Source organism: Eleutherodactylus coqui, chromosome 6 (assembly GCF_035609145.1).
Source record: "Eleutherodactylus coqui strain aEleCoq1 chromosome 6, aEleCoq1.hap1, whole genome shotgun sequence".
NCBI lineage: Eukaryota > Metazoa > Chordata > Amphibia > Anura > Eleutherodactylidae > Eleutherodactylus > Eleutherodactylus coqui.
The window spans coordinates 222,787,187-222,808,877 of record NC_089842.1 but is presented as its reverse complement, the minus strand read 5'-3'; the positions used below and the strand labels follow the sequence as shown (position 1 = coordinate 222,808,877).

General features: G+C 49.1%; 1 protein-coding gene across 3 annotated transcripts in view; it reads right to left on the bottom strand.

Annotated features, from left to right (window-relative positions):
- Positions 1–4,526: 4,526 nt before the first annotated feature.
- The window catches only part of ADAM15 (ADAM metallopeptidase domain 15), a 40,299-nt gene continuing 23,134 nt past the window's right edge, over positions 4,527–21,691 (bottom strand). Inside the window, exons 15-24 of one of the 3 annotated variants that reach the window (XM_066608927.1) lie at positions 19,087–19,195; positions 17,325–17,520; positions 17,069–17,140; positions 14,825–14,936; positions 14,603–14,747; positions 14,438–14,528; positions 14,021–14,098; positions 13,698–13,769; positions 5,608–5,732; positions 4,527–5,294 (exon numbers count right to left, since the gene is read on the bottom strand). In XM_066608927.1, the coding sequence (XP_066465024.1) occupies positions 5,249–5,294; positions 5,608–5,732; positions 13,698–13,769; positions 14,021–14,098; positions 14,438–14,528; positions 14,603–14,747; positions 14,825–14,936; positions 17,069–17,140; positions 17,325–17,520; positions 19,087–19,195 (1,046 nt within the window). In that variant the 3' untranslated portion in view covers positions 4,527–5,248. The remainder of the gene's footprint in view (positions 5,295–5,607; positions 5,733–13,697; positions 13,770–14,020; positions 14,099–14,437; positions 14,529–14,602; positions 14,748–14,824; positions 14,937–17,068; positions 17,141–17,324; positions 17,521–19,086; positions 19,196–21,691) is intronic. The other 2 variants (XM_066608928.1, XM_066608929.1) reach the window with 2 other exon arrangements.

Here is a 21,691-nt window from a genome sequence, read left to right as displayed (position 1 = left end):
TGACGACTTGTCATCACAGCGGTGGTAGTAAGGTGGGTAAGGGGTTGACCGGCGTTGACTCATCATGGCGGTGGTAATAAGATGGTTGGTAGGGAGGAGTGGAATGGCGTCAACTTGTCATCATTGATGGAACTAAGAATTCTGCTATCAGAACGGCCACCTGTCAGTTTGTGTCCTAAATCTCAAGTGCAGTCGGGTTCCACAACAAGACAACGATCTGAAGTAGGCCCCCTGTCCACGGGCGATGCAGTATCCTAATAGACAGGCTGACCGCGGAGAATCGGGGCAATTCGCAGCATGCTGCGAATTACCTGCCGCGAGCGGAGAATTGCAATGATTCTCCGCTCGTGGACAGGTGCCAGCGCTTTCCATAGCAATGCTATGGGAAGCGTCGGCCGTCATGATTCGCCGGCGGTTTACTGCTAGCGAATAAACTGCCGTGGACAGGGGGCCATACACATGCAAGTCCACCTCTGAATGGCACAAACATTTTGGAATTGCTGCTCCACAGTTCTGACTTGAATCCCATGTTGCACCAAAACCTTAAAAACAGCGCTCTTGCTCCAAAGCCTACTGTATAGCCACACTAACACTTCTGAAGAGCGTGCCAAAATTCCCCCACAGCGCTGGAAAAGCGCCATCACAAGTTATTGCAAACATCTGATTGCAGTTGTTACAGGGGGAGGGGATCATACAACCAGTTATTAGGGGGCAATAACTTTTTCATGTGGGTGAGATCAGTTCTGAATGAATCTTTGGTGAGCGGAGTTATCTTATAAGTGTGAACGGCGATATGCCTTTTTACAGCAGTCACTAATGGACTTTAATCCTGCACATCAATCTTTTTAAGGCAGGGGGTGGGCTAACTACTGCCAGCTGGGCTGCTGTGGTAACTGCCAGGAATGGAGAAATTTTTGTAAATGGATGATGATATGTTTAAGACTTTACCTTTGGTAACACATTCCACAACTCCTCAGGTAACTGTGAATGTGAGTGGCGTCTGTGTAGGCGTTTCACTTTATACTATGTATATGTATTGTTGTACCTGCTCCCACCTCACAGTCCTCTGTGGCCGTGCCGAGGGGACTCTACCTCACAGTCCTCTGTGGCCGTGCCGAGGGGACTCTACCTCACAGTCCTCTGTGGCCGTGCCGAGGGGACTCTACCTCACAGTCCTCTGTGGCCGTGCCGAGGGGACTCTACCTCACAGTCCTCTGTGGCCGTGCCGAGGGGACTCTACCTCACAGTCCTCTGTGGCCGTGCCGAGGGGACTCTACCTCACAGTCCTCTGTGGCCGTGCCGAGGGGACTCTACCTCACAGTCCTCTGTGGCCGTGCCGAGGGGACTCTACCTCACAGTCCTCTGTGGCCGTGCCGAGGGGACTCTACCTCACAGTCCTCTGTGGCCGTGCCGAGGAGACTCTACCTCACAGTCCTCTGTGGCCGTGCCGAGGAGACTCTACCTCACAGTCCTCTGTGGCCGTGCCGAGGAGACTCTACCTCACAGTCCTCTGTGGCCGTGCCGAGGAGACTCTACCTCACAGTCCTCTGTGGCCGTGCCGAGGAGACTCTACCTCACAGTCCTCTGTGGCCGTGCCGAGGAGACTCTACCTCACAGTCCTCTGTGGCCGTGCCGAGGAGACTCTACCTCACAGTCCTCTGTGGCCGTGCCGAGGAGACTCTACCTCACAGTCCTCTGTGGCCGTGCCGAGGAGACTCTACCTCACAGTCCTCTGTGGCCGTGCCGAGGAGACTCTACCTCACAGTCCTCTGTGGCCGTGCCGAGGAGACTCTACCTCACAGTCCTCTGTGGCCGTGCCGAGGAGACTCTACCTCACAGTCCTCTGTGGCCGTGCCGAGGAGACTCTACCTCACAGTCCTCTGTGGCCGTGCCGGAGACTCTACCTCACAGTCCTCTGTGGCCGTGCTGAACAGACTCTACCTCACAGTCCTCTGTGGCTATGCTGAGGAGACTCTACCTCACAGTCCTCTTACTGGCGTCACACAAACTTGAAATTTGTCACGAACATTCTTTAGGTCCTAAATAGGAAAAGACGTTGAAACTTGATTATTCAATTCGAAGCGCGAACATCCACACAAAAACGTGCTACATGAGACAAAATTCTTTTCTCAGAAACCATAAAGCCCAGGGAAATGATTTTTTTTAACCACACAATACCTTCAAATCCTAGAAGTGTACTAAAAAGGGTTGTTTTTTTTTGAGAAATTCACTGTCCACCTCGATAATTCACAAATCAAAACGCAAATCTTGAATATTCGGTATGTAAAGTTAAATCTATTTCTAATTGAATTATTAAATCTATCTTATCTAAACGTCTCATAAAACAAAATGTCTATTGATGGACACGCTCTTCCACACAAAGTAGTAAATATTCCTCCAGATGATTCCGGTCAACATGGTCACCTCCATGTGGGTAACGCGAAGAACCATGCAAAACGGTGAACATATTTTATTCTTTGGTTCCTCTTAAGTAACCACGACTTCATAAAATTTTCCACACAAATTTGGTAAACACCTGTACCAAATTAACTTGGGTGAAGCCGGGTATATCAGCTAGTGGTTTATAATCCCTTGTTCTTGCGTAATCTCCATACTGCCTGCAGAGGTGGGAATCCAAGGTTTGCAAGGATAGAGGGGAGCAGCTCTGCCTTGCTGAGCATTTTTCCTTTAAATGGGTTGGGGCCACAAAACAGGTGATAAGTGTCCAATTGCCCCATGAGAGGGGCCACAAACCCCACCACTCCAATCAGTGTATATCACGACAAGAAAAACCAACTAACCGCCACTCCAAACACTTCCTCGCTGCAGTGATCAGAAAGTGGAGGCACGCTTGGGCCCTCTGGTCTGGTGCTTGGAGGGGCACCAGTCGCCACTTTCTTACAACAGCGTTTGATGAAAAGTAAAGACGAGCGTTCTATGAGCGAGTTCACGGTGTAGTTTTATTTTATTGTTGGTGTGTAGAGTTGGGATTAGGTGGGGTCCCTTTACATAGGACAATTGGCACATAGTTGCTGGGACAGCGGCAGGCACTTATCGCTCCTTGCAGTGTATGGAGGTCTCTTCTAGTTACCCCTCTCTATTCACTGCACACAGGCAAAGAGTGAACAACTCCTGTTTACACTCAGCAAAAAAAAACGCTCAGCAGCCATTCCTTTTCAGTAAGCTGAAACAAAACTGTGACTACTAGAGATGAGCGAGCGTACTCGGATAAGCACTACTCGCTCGAGTAATTGGCTTTATCCGAGTATCGCTGTGCTCGGGTCTAAAGATTCGGGTGCCGGCACGGAGCGGGGAGCTGCAGGGGAGAGCGGGGAGGAACGGAGGTAAGATCTTTCTCTCCTTCTCTCCCGCCCGCTCTCCCCTGCTCCCCGCCGCAACTCACCTGTCAGCCGCACCCGAATCTTTAGACCCGAGCACAGCGATACTCGGATAAAGCCAATTACTCGAGCGAGTAGTGCTTATCCGAGTACGCTCGCTCATCTCTAGTGACTACTGAGTGACTTCAGGCTTTGTGCCCTGCCGGGGGCCATGTGTAGACAAGCTCACGGTCACTTATCACTTGAGTGAATATTCAGGCGACCATCGGCCTGTGTAAAAAAGCTACCTTTATCCAAAAAGCACAAAATATACGTCAGCACTGGCCCATTTATACAGAACGATTGTCACCCAAACTATTATCGTTAGGTCTGAACGTGAGCCAATGACTAAAAGAATTGTGAACCTTTCTTCAGTCATTCAGTTCCAGCCTGCATGGAAAGTATTGTTGACTCGCTGACTTCTTGTTACATCTAAGCCCTCTCGGCACAGACACAACGAGAAGCGCTGAGCGAAAAGTAAACGATTCTCAACGAATCTCTACCTTTCTAAGCAGGCTGCATGAACAAGTTAGAAACCGTGCTTCCTTAAACAGCACAGCCAACAGCGCCTGCACATCACCATGATCACAGGACAGCACACAGCCAGTGAAGTGGAGGAAAGCACAGCAGATACTTCGTCTGTAGAGACCTACTTCCTTACACAGCACAGCCAACAGCGCCTGCACATCACCGTGAGCACAGAGCCAGTGAGGTGGAGGAAAGCACAACAGATACCTGGTCTGTAGAGACCGTGCCTCCTTACACAGCACTGCCAACAGCGCCTGCACGTAACCGTGAGCACAGAGCCAGTGAGGTGGAGGAAAGCACAACAGATACCTGGTCTGTAGAGACCGTGCCTCCTTACACAGCACTGCCAAGAGCGCCTGCACATCACCGTGAGCACAGAGCCAGTGAGGTGGAGGAAAGCACAACAGATACCTGGTCTGTAGAGACCGTGCCTCCCTACACAGCACTGCCAGCAGCGCCTGCACATCACCATGATCACAGGACAGCACAAACTCACCACAGATCACAGCACTCTTTATCACTCATCATATACAGTGCACAATCAAGAGCAGCACAGTTCATATACAATGATCAAACACTGCCCCCTATAGGCTGTACATAGAAGTGCCAGTCGTTTACCACTTTCCTGGAGGTGTTCTCTTTATTATCAGCAGACATTTGTGAAAACCTCTTCCTTGCCCTGATGAGGAAAAAAAAAAACCTCTGACAAGTGCCGTCTACAGATGGGGGTCTCTGGTTTTTCTGATAGCCCTAGCTGGGTATCAAGGCTCTTTATTGGGTTGGACATTGATTTACAAGACAGCTATATCAAAGGGGGCACTGAGAGACAGATTTCTTTCTTCTGGAGTGCCAATTTGCATATTTTTACCCAGAGAGCAATAAAAGATTTCTTGCGGCTGCTGGATGTCCACAAGTAGAACTAAGATCTGCAGAAATATTCTTCAGCGCCTGTCCAAATCCTTCCACGTCAGTCACACAGGAAGCCCGGTCCTTCTATATGATGGAACGGCCGATAAGGGACCACTGCCCAGGACTCTCCATTCAGCACACTGGAGGCATCCTTCTCTCTCTCATCCATCACACTTATTGCACATAATGATGTAAACGTGTCCAACACGCACACGCCAAACATTCACTCAAGTCAGAAACCTTAAAAAAAAAGGGGTAGATGCCTTAAAGAAAATGGGGCCCCACAATCCAGCTGGGGGTGACGCATTTACAAAAGGCACACTTGTCCTGTATGAGAGGCACGTCTCAACGTGCAGTAGTCATTACTCCGACATTTGCTTCACCCAGGAACTGGCAGGATTTCCTGGGGTCTCCTCAGGCCACCTCCACCCATGTTACAGTTTGGCTGTCCGTCTTGTGTATGGGGGTTGTGGAGCATGTCTAAAAAGAACACAAAAGAGCAACATCACAGATTGCAACAGCGGCGCTTCCAAAAAACAACAGGGTTAAATTCGAACATGGCATGGGAGGTGAGCGAACATTCTCCATCTTCCAAACCGGCTTGAATGGCATTGCATATAGTGCAATGCTTACAGAATCACCGGGGGCGGGTCAGTCGAGTGAGGAATATTAGAGCCCCCTAAACCCTCACTTATGGTAATCTGCATGGCAGCAGACACAAACATCAGACTGTGAAAAACAAATCAGGCCAATAACATCCGACTCCATCACACAGTACAATAAAGAATTTTACCGTGTTGGCACTGCAGAGATATGGTCAGGGTATGTTGGCACACCGAGCTGTGGGTCCTGGTACTGCTGTATGGGACTCACTGGTAAAGGCTTCTTGGGAGGAGGCGGTTTGGCAAAGGAAGACACCTGCCGACGAGGAAACACAGGAGCTGGATGACTATGATCAGATGTGTAAAGTGTGCACCCCCTCATCCCAAGTAACCACAAGCTATAGCTACGCACCCATCAGCCAGAAAATTACCCCATCTCATGCTGTGTCCCCCTCTGTGCCCCCTGGATGCCCGGACTCCAGCAGACCTCTGAGGAGTCCTGTGCGATCGGCCCCAGATCCTGTAGGTTGCTCGGTCTGGCCTCGGTGCATCGAAAGAGATCTGGAGGAGAAGTCATCACCTTCATCTCTCTGGCCTGTTCATCAGCAGTTTCCGCAGTGTGATGCATTATCCTGCTGAGGGCGCTGCCATTAGGGAAACCTGCTGCCATGAAGGGAGTTGTTGTCTGTACAATGTAAGGTAGGTGGTACCTGTCACATTCACATAGTCTCACTGGGTAAGTGACACCCAGCCGTCCACATGCTGCCAGGACCCAAGTACCCAGCAGGACATCACCCTACCCACCGGCTTGTCGTCTTCCCACACTGGTGCCATCTCTTCCCAGGTAAGTGATGCTCCTGGCCGCTCGCATTATCATAGAATCATAGAATGGTAGAGTTGGAAGAGACCTCCAGGGTCATCGGGTCCAACCCCCCTGCTCAGTGCAGGATTCACTAAATCATCCCAGACAGATATTTGTCCAGCCTTGGTTTGAACACTTTCATTGAAGGAGAACTCACCATCTCCAGTGGTAACCTGTTCCACTCATTGATCACCCTCACAGGCAGAAAGCTTTTTCTAATATGTAATTTGTGTCTCCTCCCTTTCAGTTTCATCCCATTGCTTCTAGCCTTTCCATGTGCAGATGAGAATAGGGCTGATCCCTCTGCACTGTGACAGCCCTTCAGATATTTGTAGACAGCTATTAAATCTCCTCTCAGCCTTCTTTTTTGCAAACTAAACATTCCTAGATCCTTTAACCGTTCCTCATAGGACACGATGTGCAGACCGCTCACCATCTTGGTAACTCTTCTCTCAACTTGCTCCAGTTTGTCTATGTCTTTTTTAAAGTGGACACCCAGAACTGGACACAGTATTCCAGATGAGGTCTGACCAAGGAAGAGTAGAGGGTGATAATTACCTCACGTGATCTAGACTCTATGCTTCTCTTAATACATCCCAGAATTGTGTTTGCCTTTTTTTGCTGCTGCATCACATTGTTGACTCATGTTCAGTCTATGATCTATTAGTATACCCGAGTCTTTTTCAGATGTGCTTCTGCTTAGCTCAATTCCTCCCATGTCATCAGCAAATTTGATCAGTTTCCCATCAATTCCCTTCTCCAGATCATTTATAAAAATGTTGAACAACACTGGACCTAGGACCTTGTGGTACCCCACTTGATACATTCTTTCACTTGGATGTGCAGCCATTTATGACCACTCTTTGAGTACGATCACTCAGCCAGTTCTGAATCCACCTAACAGTTGCCTTGTCAATCCAATATTTGGTCATTTTTTCAATAAGTATAGTATGAAATACTTTGTCAAATGCTTTATGAAGGTCAAGAAAAACCATATCTACCACATTTCCCTGATCAACCCAGTCAGTGATTCTGTCATGGAAGGAAATTAGATTCGTCTGGCATGACTTGTTTGCTACAAACCCATGTTGGCTGTGGTTAATTACTCCATTTTCATCCAATTACTTGCATACAGCTGTTTAATAATTTGTTCAAAGATCTTTCCCGCTATAGAAGTCAGGCTCACAGGCCTGTAGTTTCCTGGATCCACCCTCTTCCCTTTTTTGAAGATAGGGACAACATTTGCCCTTTTGCAATCTTCTGGGACTTCTCCTGTTCTCCAGGAATTTTCAAAGATTATGGCAAGTGGTTCAGCAATTACCTCCGCTGCTTCCTTTAGTATCCTAGGATGTAATTCATCTGGACCTTGAGTCTTGAATTCATTTAAGTTAGCCAAGTGTTCCCTCAACATCTCTCTGCTTATAGATAGCCTGCATTATTTTATTACCCCAATAGCACAGGGAAGATCAGTTGATGTTCCGTCTACTTTCTGAGAGAAAACATATACAAAATAGGAATTTAAAAGTTCGGCCTTCTCAACATCATTCTTAACCAATTCACCATTTTCATCTTGTAAGCATCCAATAGCATCTTTGACTTTTCTTTTGACATACCCCCCAAATCCTTTTTTATTGCTTTTGGCCTCTGTTGCAAGCTTCAATTCATTATTAGCTATAGCTTTTCTGACACTTGCCCTAGAGTTTCTCCAGACCCCATTGTATTCTTCTTTTAGATATCCCCCCCTATTTTTATTTGATAAACCTATTTTTCTTTGTTTTTAACATGTGTGCAAGTTCTGTGTTCATCCATCCTGGTTTCTTTAAATGCTTCCCATTCTTCCTTCTTTTAGGGATTATTAACGATTGTGCTCTGAGAATCTCATTTTGCAATATTTCCCAATCTTCTTGGGCATTTCTGTCCTGAAGAACATCCAGCCATTGGATTCTTCCTAGCCGCTTTCTAAGTTCATTGAAATCTGCGTTTCTGAAATCCAACCTTGAGGTCTGAGTCTTCTCAGGTCTTCTTCCCCTTGTTATCCAACATTCAAGGGTAGCATGATCACTGCCTCCTAAGGTCCCAGCCACCCTTACATCCTCAACCATTTCCTCCCTGTTGGGGAGTTAGGTCCAAGATAGCAGATCCCCTTGTTTTCTCTTCGACCTTTTTTAAAGATAAAGTTGTCAGCAAGAGCAGATAAGAATGTGTTGGATCCATTACTTTTACCTGAGAGAGATTCCCAACAAATGTCTGGATGGGTAAAATCTCCCATGATCACTATGTCACGCTTTTGGAGAGCTTGTCCATCTGATGTAGAAAGAGTTAATCCATATCTTCTGCTTGTCCAGGTGGCATATAGTAAATGCCTACAATGGTGTCCTTTCTGTTGTTCACTCCTTGTATTCTTACTAGAGATGAGCGAGTATACTCGGTAAAGGCAATTGCTCGAGCGAGCATTGCCTTTATCGAGTACCTGCCCGCTCGAGACGAAAAGTTCGGGTGCCGGCGCGGGGGAGCGGTGAGTAACGGCTGTCAGCAGGAGGGAGCGGGGGGAGAGAGAGATCTCCCCTCGGTTCCGCCACGCTCTCCCCCGCAGCTCCCTGCCCGCCGCCGGCACCCGAACCTTTCGTCTTACCAGGTACTCGCTAAAGGCAATGATCGCTCGAGCATTGCCTTTAGCGAGTATACTCGCTCATCTCTAATTCTTACCCAAACAGTTTCTACAGAACTCCCATGCTCTGAAGCTTGAATCTCTGTGGAGATGAATGTTTTCCTAACATACAACACAATACATCCTCCCCCTTTTTTTGGGTCTGTTTCTTATAAATAAGTTGTATCCTTTAAGCCTTGTATTCCAATCATGTGTATCATCCCACCAAGTTTCCGTGATGCCTATGACATCATATTTCTCTTCCTGTGTTAGCAGCTCCAATTCCCCTTGTTTGTTTCCCATGCTCTGTGCATTTGTATAAAAACATTTTAGTTTGTGATCGGTGTCTCTTGCTCCTCTACTTGCCTTCTGAATTTTTTGTCTTTGTTCTTTCTTTCTTCTAATAGCAAGGTTCTCAAATGTATTAATTAGCTGTATATTTGCTTATTTTCTTCCCATCCCAATGCCATCTTCTCACCAGGTAAGTGACACCCCTGTTAAGAAGATGGTGCCAGGACCCAAGTACCCAGCAGAACATCACACTGCCCACTGCTTGTTTTCATCCCATCTGCTGCCGCTGACCTAACAACCTCACGAGAGGTGTGCTGTCTTCCAGGTGCACAAATCAAAGATGTGTCTGATGGGCTCTCAAGACTCTTCAGTCCTACAGAACACCACCCATTCCTACTAATACATGTAGGGACAAATGAAACTGCAAAAAAGGACCTTGCAACTATCTGCAGAGACTTCAAAGACCTTGGAAAGAAGGTGAAGGAACTAGGAGCACAGGTGGTCTTCTCATCCATCCTCCCAGTGGATGGCCATGGAATAAGAAGATGGAACAGGATTCTAGAGGTGAACAACTGGCTACGTTGATGGTACCATCAGCAAAGATTTGGATTTCTACACCATGGAGTAAATTATCTATATGATGGACTACTTGCTAGAGACGGGTTGCACCTTCCAAAAACAGGTAAGCATATATTTGCTGGGCGCCTTGCTTCACTTATTAGGAGAGCTTTAAATTAGAACAATATGGGAAGGGAAGTAAAAGGCCAGGTAAAAATATACAACTAATTAATACATTTGAGAACCTCGCTATTAGAAATGGAAAGAAGCAACAAAGACAAAAAATTCAGAAGGAAAGTAGAGGAGCAAGAGACACCGATCACAAACTAAAATGTTTCTGCACAAAGGCACAGAGCATGGGAAACAAACAAGGAGAATTGAAGCTCCTAACACAGGAAGAGAAATATGATGTCATAGACATCACGGAAACTTGGTGGAATTATACACATGATTGGAATACAAGGCTTGAAGGATACAGTTTATTTATAAGAAACAGACCTAAAAAAAAAAAAAAAAAAAAAGAAAGGAAGAGGTATTGGGTTGTATGTTAGGAAAACATTCATCTCCACAGTGATTCAAGTTTTAGAGAATGGTAGTTCTGTACAAACTGTTTGGGTAAGAATGCATAGAATCATAGAATAGTAGAGTTGGAAGGTACCTCCAGGATCATCTGGTCCAACCCCCTGCTCAGTGCAGGATTCACTAAATTATCCCAGACAGATATTTGTCCAGCCTTTGTTTGAAGACTTCCATTGAAGGAGAACACACCACCTCCCATGGTAACCTGTTCCACTCATTGATCACCCTCACTGTCTGAAAGGGAGGAGACATAGATTAGATATCAGTTTCATCCCGTTGCTTCTAGTCTTTCATTGTGCAAATGAGAATCCTACATCTGGGCAAGAGAAATGAAAAAAGTACATACAGAATAGGAGGAATCAGGCTAAGCAGCACATGTGAAAAAGACTTGGGTTTACTAATAGATCACAGACTGAACATGAGTCAACAGTGTGATGTAGCAGCAAAAAAGGCAATCACAATTCTGGGATGCATTAAGAGAAGCATAGAGTCTAGATCACTTGAAGTAATTATCCCCCTCTACTCTTCCTTGGTCGGACCTCATTTGGAATATGGTGTCCAGTTCTGGGCACCCCACTTTAAAAAAGAGAAAAACAAACTGGAGCAAGTTAAGAGAAGAGTTACAAAGATGATGGGCGATCTGCAAATCATGTGCTATGCAGAATGGTTAAAGGATCTGGGAATGTTTAGCTTGCAAAAAAGAAGGGTGAGAGGAGACTTAATAGCGGTCTACAAATATCTGAAGGGCTGTCACAGTACAGAGGGATCAGCCCTATTCTCATTTGCGCAAGGAAAGACTAGAAGCAATGGGATGAAACTAATAACTAATCTGTGTCTCCTCCCTTTCAGACAGTGAGGGTGATAAATGAATGGAACAGGTTGCCATAGGAGATGGCGAGTTCTCCTTCAATGGAAGTCTTCAGAGGCTGGACAGACATCTGTCTGGGATGATTTAGTGAATCCTACATTGAGAAGGGGGTTGGACCCGAGGACTCTGGAGGTCCCTTCCAACTCTACCATTCTATGATTCTTCTAGTCCAATAATCCGTTGGTGGAAAGGTTTGCCTCTGTGCACCTCTTGTTCACCATTTTCACAACCAAACCACTGTGACACACAATGTTGAACACTGCTATCATCTCAACTTACGCCGTAGCGATCTGCCGGAGTGATATACTAAGGTATCTCCGTTCAAGGATTCTGTCCTTCTCAGTCTGCAACAAGGGGAGATAACTGGCACAACAAAGACTAGTAGGCATCACACAATCTTACCGCAAGACTTTATCTGACTTTTGAAGTTGCATCTGGCTTTAAAAAAAAATAATTGGCTGTTGACCTGGCTTTAACACCCTTTAGGCCCCTCCCACATATTGGAGCAGGGTGCTTAAAAATAAATTTGCACATATTAGCAAAAGCTTCTACTTCCTCAATTTGCATAACCTTGCAAATTGCTTGTCCGTCTTGGTGTTGCTTTTTTAATGTTGACAATATTATATTATACCATATAATATAGCCCATAATACAGTCTGTCAAAAAACCCTCCCATCACTAAAAGTAGTAGCAGTTCTGCTATAAAGCCCGGCATGCAGTTCCATCTCAGGCAGATATGTGATTAGATGAACGGTCTTGTCACCGGAGACCCTAAAAGTGGTTCCCCCCTTGCCCTCGGAGGCTCCTTGTATGCAGTGACCTCTTCTTCCGCTTGTGTAGAGCTTGTTGACCACTAGATGCCTCTACAACACAGAGAAGAGATTTCACCCCGTTACAAGAGTCTGAGAGGGGCACATTATTGGGATGTGAGAAGCTGGATGGTCGTATCGACGAATTGTTCCTCCGGACTGTTCTGACCAGACTGTTAGGAGGTGTTGGGACCAGTGGATGTGTGAGGGCACACAAGGTAACCCAGGATCAGACCAACAGTAGAGAGGGCCGTCTGAAAAGCACCCACCATCTCCTCCGCTTGCAGTGGTGCTGTAAACGATGTCTTCAGCGACGAATCCGGGCAATGATGATGGCCGTGTTCATGTCTGGAGACCTCGGGGTGAGAGCCTCAATCCTGCCCCCTGTTGGTATGATGATCTGAGGGCCATCGCATACGACAGTCGGTCTCCCTTAGTAGTAGTACGAGCGACAATGACAGCTCAGCGATATGTTCAGGACATCCTGAAGACGTGTTCCTCTCATGGCGGCTTCCAAGAGGCAGCAGGATAATGCTCGGCCGCACACACAAGGGGTTCACAGGAAGCCCCAACAACACTGTCATACCTCCGTTAACGGTCGCCACATTTATCGCCAATATTGCATCCAAGCTTGAGGTGGTACAACAGGGTACTAGAGCCTCCATGCCCACCAGGAAAATTAACGTCATCACGGATGGGTGTCTGTGTGAAATATATTTACCATGTTTCCCTCCGATAAGCCCTACCCTGATTGTTTGGGTGTCATTCATTGAATGGCTGTGACTGGCTCATCAAGCGCCAGCTGTGATTGGCTGACGCCATGGTCCTGAGCCAATCACAGCATTCTCTTGCTAGAGGCGGGGTATTCAACCCACATTACCAGGAAGAGATTGCTTTCTCAGCACCGAGGACTTCACGGAAAACTGCGGCAGCACAGCCCAGCATGAGGGATCGGGATGCCGCCTGCTAGGTAAGTATTAAGATAACCTCCGAAAATAAGACACTGTGCCTCTTTTGGTGCAAAAATAAGACAGTGTCTTATTTTGGGGTAAAACATGGTATATAATACAAAAATATATACATACATAATACAGCGACAGATTTCAGTCCCCACTAACAAAAACTAAAAAGTAGTTTCAATACCCATCTTCTCATTTGCTTAAATTTCAGAAAGTAGCATGCATAAATTTCCTCAAATCTAATAGGTGCTGTCCATAATGAGAAACTGTACCCCCTTCTAACCCACAACATCCAAGAGCAATGCCACAACCTTGTGAGGATTATATATAGCTGTGGACACCTGAAGAAGAAGACAGGTGTGTGAGGGTTATAGAGAGCTGGGGACACATGAAGAAGAGGCGTGTGAGAATTATATAGAGGTCACGAGGATGATGATGATTTTGTGTCCATCAGTTTCTGAAAACATAATCATCAGTTTAGGTGCTACTAACATCTTTTTCCTTCCTGAGGCTGATGACTCCTTGCTCATCCTCTCTATTGCTTCATTTTGTAGTTCCACTTCTACCCCTTAATACATCCGCTCTCCTACATAGTAAGTTATGAGTGTCTGAGGACATCTGATGAGACTTTTATCTCTCCGTTTTCCATTTTAGCCCTCCCGATCCCAGATCCTTCCCCTCAGGAGTGTGAAGTGCCTTGCTCGTTACCTGGCCCCGACGTGGGAGTGGGTCCTCAGGAAGGGGCCGAGTCGGGGCAGGTGGCCTGTCCTGAGCAGCAGCCTGGATGAAGAAAGCGATGAGAATGACTGACAGCCATGCAGAAGGGCCTGTGCCAGGCAATGGAGGTCACAGACACCAGGAAAAAGGCGTTGCTACAGGGAAGGGGGTTATTCCAGGGCAGCTGGTTAGAAAGAGATGTAACATGCAGAGTATAAGTCCAGCAGCAAGCATTGCAAGGGTCAGCACCAACACTGGCCTACCAGCACTGATCACCACTACACCAGTCACACCACTGTACAAGAGCTCTTTACCTGGCTGCGCTTCTGCACTGGGTCAGGTGGGAGAGGTTTGGATGGAGGATCCGGCCGGTCAGATCCTTCAGAATCAGACTGAGCAGGTGACAGGTAGAATGTGAGGTGACATGAACATAAAGAGGGCAAGGAGCAGAGAGAAAGGGGGTAAGATGAAAGTTTAGAGTAACAGAATGGGTGAATATAGAGAAAGAGAGAAAAATGAGACACGTTAATACAGCAGGAGGTTAGTGTCATGTTAATCTCTTGTCCGGAAGCGACACAGAATGTGCCGAGGATATGCAAGGCCAGCAGAGGTCAGACCCCTGGACTACTACTACTGCTCCTGAGAGATGTTGAGACTTGTCCCTCCCGTCACGATCTGCTCATCCCCTAGTTATAACAGTCTTCTGTATCGTAGCTGCGCCTGCTCCTCACCTGGTTACTGGTGGACATCACCTGCAGCTCCGTGCTCTGTGTCCAGTGAGGTGGAGGCGGCCTCTGGGGTCGGAGACTGGTCTCGGTCACTCTGTACAGGGTGGTAATAGGTTATCGGGTGTCCTGTAAGATATACGGTATAACTGTATGTCTGCGTGTCCTCACCTGTACTGACATTTGCTGCTTTTGCTGAAGATACTGCCCAGCTTCCTGTGTACAGATTCCCGTTTCAAGTAACAGAAGAAGAGGATGACCAGAAGGATGATGACCAGGAGAACCAGGAACACCGTGCCAGTCACCGAACTGCTGACTGCAGAGAATAAATCACAGATACAGAACCTGACAGGAGGAGAGCACAGTCTGCTCCTAATGTGTAATCATCCTCACCATGTTCCACAACAAGCGGCCCACTGTCCAGGCTGCCACCGGGACCAGACGAACCGCAGTATGGAGGAGCCCAGCCAGCATCACAGTGACAGTTCCCATTACTGTTACACACCTGCAGATCAAAGGATGACAGATCAACACATAGAAGAGATACTCGTGCAAGGGATACAAATGTATGTGGAGGGCGGTGATGCGCTGGAAAGTAGAGGGAGGGATGCATGTGGACGGACGGTGATGTGGTGGCGAGCAGAGGGAAGGATGCATGTGGACGGACAGTGATGTGGTGGCGAGCAGAGGGAAGGATGCATGTGGACGGCCAGTGATGTGGTGGAAAACAGAGGGAAGGATGCATGTGGACGGCCAGTGATGTGGTGGAGAACAGAGGGAAGGATGCATGTGGACGGCCAGTGATGTGGTGGAAAACAGAGGGAAGGATGCATGTGGACCGCCGGTAATGTGCCGGAAAGCAGAGGGAAGGATGCATGTGGACGGCCAGTGTTGTGCTGGAGAGCAGAGGATAGGATGCATGTGGACGGCCGATGATGTGGTGGAGAGCACAGGGAAGGATGCATGTAGACGGCCGCTGATGTGGTGGAGAGCAGAGGGAAGGATGGCTTTGGACCGCCAGTGATGTACTGGATAGCATAGGGAAGGATGCATGTGGACGGCCGCTGATGTGGTGGAGAGCAGAGGGAAGGATGGCTTTGGACCGCCAGTGATGTACTGGATAGCATAGGGAAGGATGCATGTGGACGGCCGCTGATGTGGTGGAGAGCAGAGGGAAGGATGCATGTGGACGGCTGGTGATGTGGTGGCGAGCAGAGGGAAGGATGCATGTGGACGGCTGGTGATGTGGTGGAGAGCAGAGGGAAGGATGCATGTGGACGGCTGGTGATGAGGTGGAGAGCAGAGGGAAGGATGCATGTGGACAGCCGATGATGTGCTGGAGAGCAGAGGGAAGGATGCATGTGGACGGACGATGATGTGCTGGAGAGCAGAGGGAAGGATGCATGTGGACGGCCAGTGATGTGGTGGAGAACAGAGGGAAGGATGCATGTGGACGGACGATGATGTGCTGGAGAGCAGAGGGAAGGATGCATGTGGACGGCCAGTGATGTGGTGGAGAACAGAGGGAAGGATGCATGTGGACGGCCGCTGATGTGCTGGAGAGCAGAGGGAAAGATGCATGTGGACGGCTGGTGATGAGGTGGAGAGCAGAGAGAAGGATGCATGTGGACGGCAGGTGATGAGGTGGAGAGCAGAGGGAAGGATGCATGTGGACAGCTGGTGATGAGGTGGAGAGCAGAGGGAAGGATGCATGTGGACGGACGATGATGTGCTGGAGAGCAGAGGGAAGGATGCATGTGGACGGACGATGATGTGCTGGAGAGCAGAGGGAAGGATGCATGTGGACGGACGATGATGTGCTGGAGAGCAGAGGGAAGGATGCATGTGGACGGACGATGATGTGCTGGAGAGCAGAGGGAAGGATGCATGTGGACGGACGATGATGTGCTGGAGAGCAGAGGGAAGGATGCATGTGGACGGACGATGATGTGCTGGAGAGCAGAGGGAAGGATGCATGTGGACGGACGATGATGTGCTGGAGAGCAGAGGGAAGGATGCATGTGGACGGACGATGATGTGCTGGAGAGCAGAGGGAAGGATGCATGTGGACGGCCAGTGATGTGGTGGAGAACAGAGGGAAGGATGCATGTGGACGGCCGCTGATGTGGTGGAGAGCAGAGGGAAAGATGCATGTGGACGGCTGGTGATGAGGTGGAGAGCAGAGAGAAGGATGCATGTGGACGGCAGGTGATGAGGTGGAGAGCAGAGGGAAGGATGCATGTGGACAGCTGGTGATGAGGTGGAGAGCAGAGGGAAGGATGCATGTGGACGGCTGCTGATGTGGTGGAGAGCAGAGGGAAGGATGCATGTGGACGGACGATGATGTGCTGGAGAGCAGAGGGAAGGATGCATGTGGACGGACGATGATGTGCTGGAGAGCAGAGGGAAGGATGCATGTGGACGGACGATGATGTGCTGGAGAGCAGAGGGAAGGATGCATGTGGACGGACGATGATGTGCTGGAGAGCAGAGGGAAGGATGCATGTGGACAGCTGGTGATCTGCTAGGGAGAACAAGAAGAAGGCAAGTGGTCGGGAATGGAGATTTGGAGAGGTAGAAAGAAGGCAACAGAAAACAAAACATGGAGGAGACGTTAACCACAGGCACATCTCTCACCCCATGCCCACCACATGTGCACGGCTGGACCTTGAGTTCTGCAGTATCTCGACATTGCTGATTGACACAAACCTAGAAGAAGAACGTGAGGTCAATTATATGTCATTCAGGCAGCAGTCACGGGGTGGAACAACGTCTTGTGTAAGGCTTCCGGAGATGAGCTTTATAGACAATGAGAACCATAAGGATGAGAATACGGGCAGATTACCCAGAGCCCATTGTCCTTCGTAGATTACAGGAGACATAGTGCACCCACCTTTCCTGGCCCGCACACCGTCCCAGTCTTTACCAAAACCGAATCCCAAACATCATCTCCCAGGTTGAAGTATGTTCCACGACACGAGATCTCCGTTCCATTCACTGAGACCTTGACCGAGATAATTTCTGCACTGGCACCAAGCAGAGGACGATCTCTGCCACCCAGACACTGAATGCTGCCACATAGGACATTCCTGTAAAAGACCACAGGGAGCAAGGTAGGTGGAGCCGGCCCAGAGGGCAGGGAGCAAGGTAGGTGGAGCCGGCCCAGAGGGCAGGGAGCAAGGTAGGTGGAGCCGGCCCAGAGGGCAGGGAGCAAGGTAGCTGGAGCCGGCCCAGAGGGCAGGGAGCAAGGTAGGTGGAGCGGGCCCAGAGGGCAGGGAGCAAGGTAGGTGGAGCGGGCCCAGAGGGCAGGGAGCAAGGTAGGTGGAGCGGGCCCAGAGGGCAGGGAGCAAGGTAGGTGGAGCGGGCCCAGAGGGCAGGGAGCAAGGTAGGTGGAGCCGGCCCAGAGGGCAGGGAGCAAGGTAGGTGGAGCCGGCCCAGAGGGCAGGGAGCAAGGTAGGTGGAGCCGGCCCACAGGGCAGGGAGCAAGGTAGCTGGAGCCGGCCCACAGGGCAGGGAGCAAGGTAGCTGGAGCCGGCCCACAGGGCAGGGAGCAAGGTAGCTGGAGCCGGCCCACAGGGCAGGGAGCAAGGTAGCTGGAGCCGGCCCACAGGGCAGGGAGCAAGATAGCTGGAGCCGGCCCACAGGGCAGGGAGCAAGGTAGCTGGAGCCGGCCCACAGGGCAGGGAGCAAGGTAGCTGGAGCCGGCCCACAGGGCAGGGAGCAAGATAGCTGGAGCCGGCCCACAGGGCAGGGAGCAAGATAGCTGGAGCCGGCCCACAGGGCAGGGAGCAAGGTAGCTGGAGCCGGCCCACAGGGCAGGGAGCAAGGTAGCTGGAGCCGGCGCACACACTTTCAAGAAAAACTACCAGTAACATCAGGACCACAACATACAGCCAAATCACACACATCACGTGATTGCCAAAGGTCACACAAGTTTGATGTCAAAGCGTGCAGCTATTTGCCACTGCATGTTGTAGTGGTCTAGCTGTGCGCACACCCTAAGGGCTCATTCAAAATCCTTGTTATATCGACGTATTAAGTTGGAAAAAGCTACAAAGGTGAAGGCCTCGATGTACATCAATCCCTGCTTATATACAGATGGAGAGCATTCAAGAATGTTCTACTATCCCCAGCAGCGTCCTGTTATATCACTTCAAGAGCACAACGGGGGTCCTGAAAACACAGAAGAAAGAACCCACGAGGAGCAGCAGAGGGTTTACAGGAGAGTCTACAGACTGCAGAAACCTCTGTCCGTCTGTCCTCTACTAGAAAAACACTGACAAACAATGGGGATAATTTACAGAGAGGAAGAGTCCAAAATTCTTCCCCAATGTTGTACAAATTTTATTTATATCTACAGAAAAATATGGTGGGGCGACTGCTGCCAGATGGGCCCTACATTGTGGATAATGAACAGTACAACTATGTGTGCTATTAGCTACATTGTGTTGGTTTAGAATTGTGACTTAGTAATTAATTCTTAGGAGTTCAGTAGCTCTAATAAGGTCTGATTGTATGTAAGACAGATGTCACTTCTGACAAGGCAGACATTGGGGTAGTTTACCTGCAGCCACGTCCATGCAGTCGGATGTGTGATAGTTGTGGCTACAGATACGTTACCCACAGTGACAAGCTCTCCATACTGGCAGGGGTACCTGAGGGTGCAGGGCAGGTAGGAGCCATTTGTCATCCTTCCACAGTTTCCATATTTATCTGCTCTTGTGTTCACTTTGGCAAAGCAGGAGTCGGGTGCTGGAGATGAACCTGCAGAAAAAGGGGATGAAATGTGAGAACTGGAAGCGCAGACATAAGCGGATGTCCTGCTGACAATCAACCCAGTGGTCACAATGATTCCTGCCCATTGCCCCGTGTAATCAACGCAGTGATCACAATCATTCCCACTCACTGCCCCGTGTGATCAACCCAGCAATCATGTCCAATCCGGCTCACTGCCCCGTGTGATCAACCCAGCAATCATGTCCGATCCCGCTCACTGCCCCGTGTGATCAACTCCGTATTCACAATCATTCCTGCAAACTGCTCCATGTGATCAACCCAGTGATTACAATCATTTCCACTCACTGCCCCGTGTGATCAACCGAGCAATCATGTTCAATCCCGCTCACTGCCCCGTGTGATCAACCCAGCAATCATGTTCAATCCCGCTCACTGCCCCGTGTGATCAACCCAGCAATCATGTTCAATCCCGCTCACTGCCCCATGTGATCAACCCAGTAATCACAATCATTCCCAATCACTGCCCCATGTGATCAACCCAGCAATCATGTTCAATCCCGCTCACTGCCCCGTGTGATCAACTCAGTATTCACAATCATTCCTGAAAACTGCCCCGTGTGATCAACTCAGCAATCATGTTCAATCTCGCTCACTGCCCCATGTGATCAACCCAGCAATCATGTTCAATCCCGCTCACTGCCCCGCGTGATCAACCGAGCAATCATGTTCAATCCCGCTCACTGCCCCATGTGATCAACCGAGCAATCATGTTCAATCCCGCTCACTACCCCATGTAATCAACCCAGCAATCATGTTCAATCCCGCTCACTGCCCCGTGTGATCAACCCAGCAATCATGTTCAATCCCGCTCACTGCCCCATGTGATCAACCCAGCAATCATGTTCAATCCCGCTCACTGCCCCATGTGATCAACCGAGCAATCATGTTCAATCCCGCTCACTGCCCCATGTGATCAACCCAGCAATCATGTTCAATCCCGCTCACTACCCCGTGTGATCAACTCAGTATTCACAATCATTCCTGAAAACTGCCCCGTGTGATCAACCGAGCAATCATGTTCAATCCCGCTCACTACCCCATGTAATCAACCCAGCAATCATGTTCAATCCCGCTCACTGCCCCGTGTGATCAACCCAGCAATCATGTTCAATCCCGCTCACTGCCCCATGTGATCAACCCAGCAATCATGTTCAATCCCGCTCACTGCCCCATGTGATCAACCGAGCAATCATGTTCAATCCCGCTCACTGCCCCATGTGATCAACCCAGCAATCATGTTCAATCCCGCTCACTACCCCGTGTGATCAACTCAGTATTCACAATCATTCCTGAAAACTGCCCCGTGTGATCAACCCAGCAATCATGTTCAATCTCGCTCACTGCCCCGTGTGATCAACCCAGCAATCATGTTCAATCCCGCTCACTGCCCCGTGTGATCAACCGAGCAATCATGTTCAATCCCACTCACTGCCCCGTGTGATCAACCGAGCAATCATGTTCAATCCCGCTCACTGCCCCGTGTGATCAACCCAGCAATCATGTTCAATCCCGCTCACTGCCCCGTGTGATCAACCGAGCAATCATGTTCAATCCCACTCACTGCCCCGTGTGATCAACCGAGCAATCATGTTCAATCCCGCTCACTGCCCCGTGTGATCAACCGAGCAATCATGTTCAATCCCGCTCACTGCCCCGTGTGATCAACCGAGCAATCATGTTCAATCCCGCTCACTGCCCCGTGTGATCAACCCAGCAATCATGTTCAATCCTGCTCACTGCCCCATGTGATCAACCCAGCAATCATGTTCAATCCCGCTCACTGCGCCATGTGATCAACCCAGCAATCATGTTCAATCCCGCTCACTGCCCCATGTGATCAACCCAGTAATCACAATCATTCCCAATCACTGCCCCATGTGATCAACCCAGCAATCATGTTCAATCCCGCTCACTGCCCCGTGTGATCAACTCAGTATTCACAATCATTCCTGAAAACTGCCCCGTGTGATCAACTCAGCAATCATGTTCAATCTCGCTCACTGCCCCATGTGATCAACCCAGCAATCATGTTCAATCCCGCTCACTGCCCCGTGTGATCAACTCAGTATTCACAATCATTCCTGAAAACTGCCCCGTGTGATCAACTCAGCAATCATGTTCAATCCCGCTCACTGCCCCGTGTGATCAACCCAGCAATCATGTTCAATCCCGCTCACTGCCCCGCGTGATCAACCGAGCAATCATGTTCAATCCCGCTCACTCCCCCATGTGATCAACCGAGCAATCATGTTCAATCCCGCTCACTACCCCATGTAATCAACCCAGCAATCATGTTCAATCCCGCTCACTGCCCCGTGTGATCAACCCAGCAATCATGTTCAATCCCGCTCACTGCCCCATGTGATCAACCCAGCAATCATGTTCAATCCCGCTCACTGCCCCATGTGATCAACCGAGCAATCATGTTCAATCCCGCTCACTGCCCCATGTGATCAACCCAGC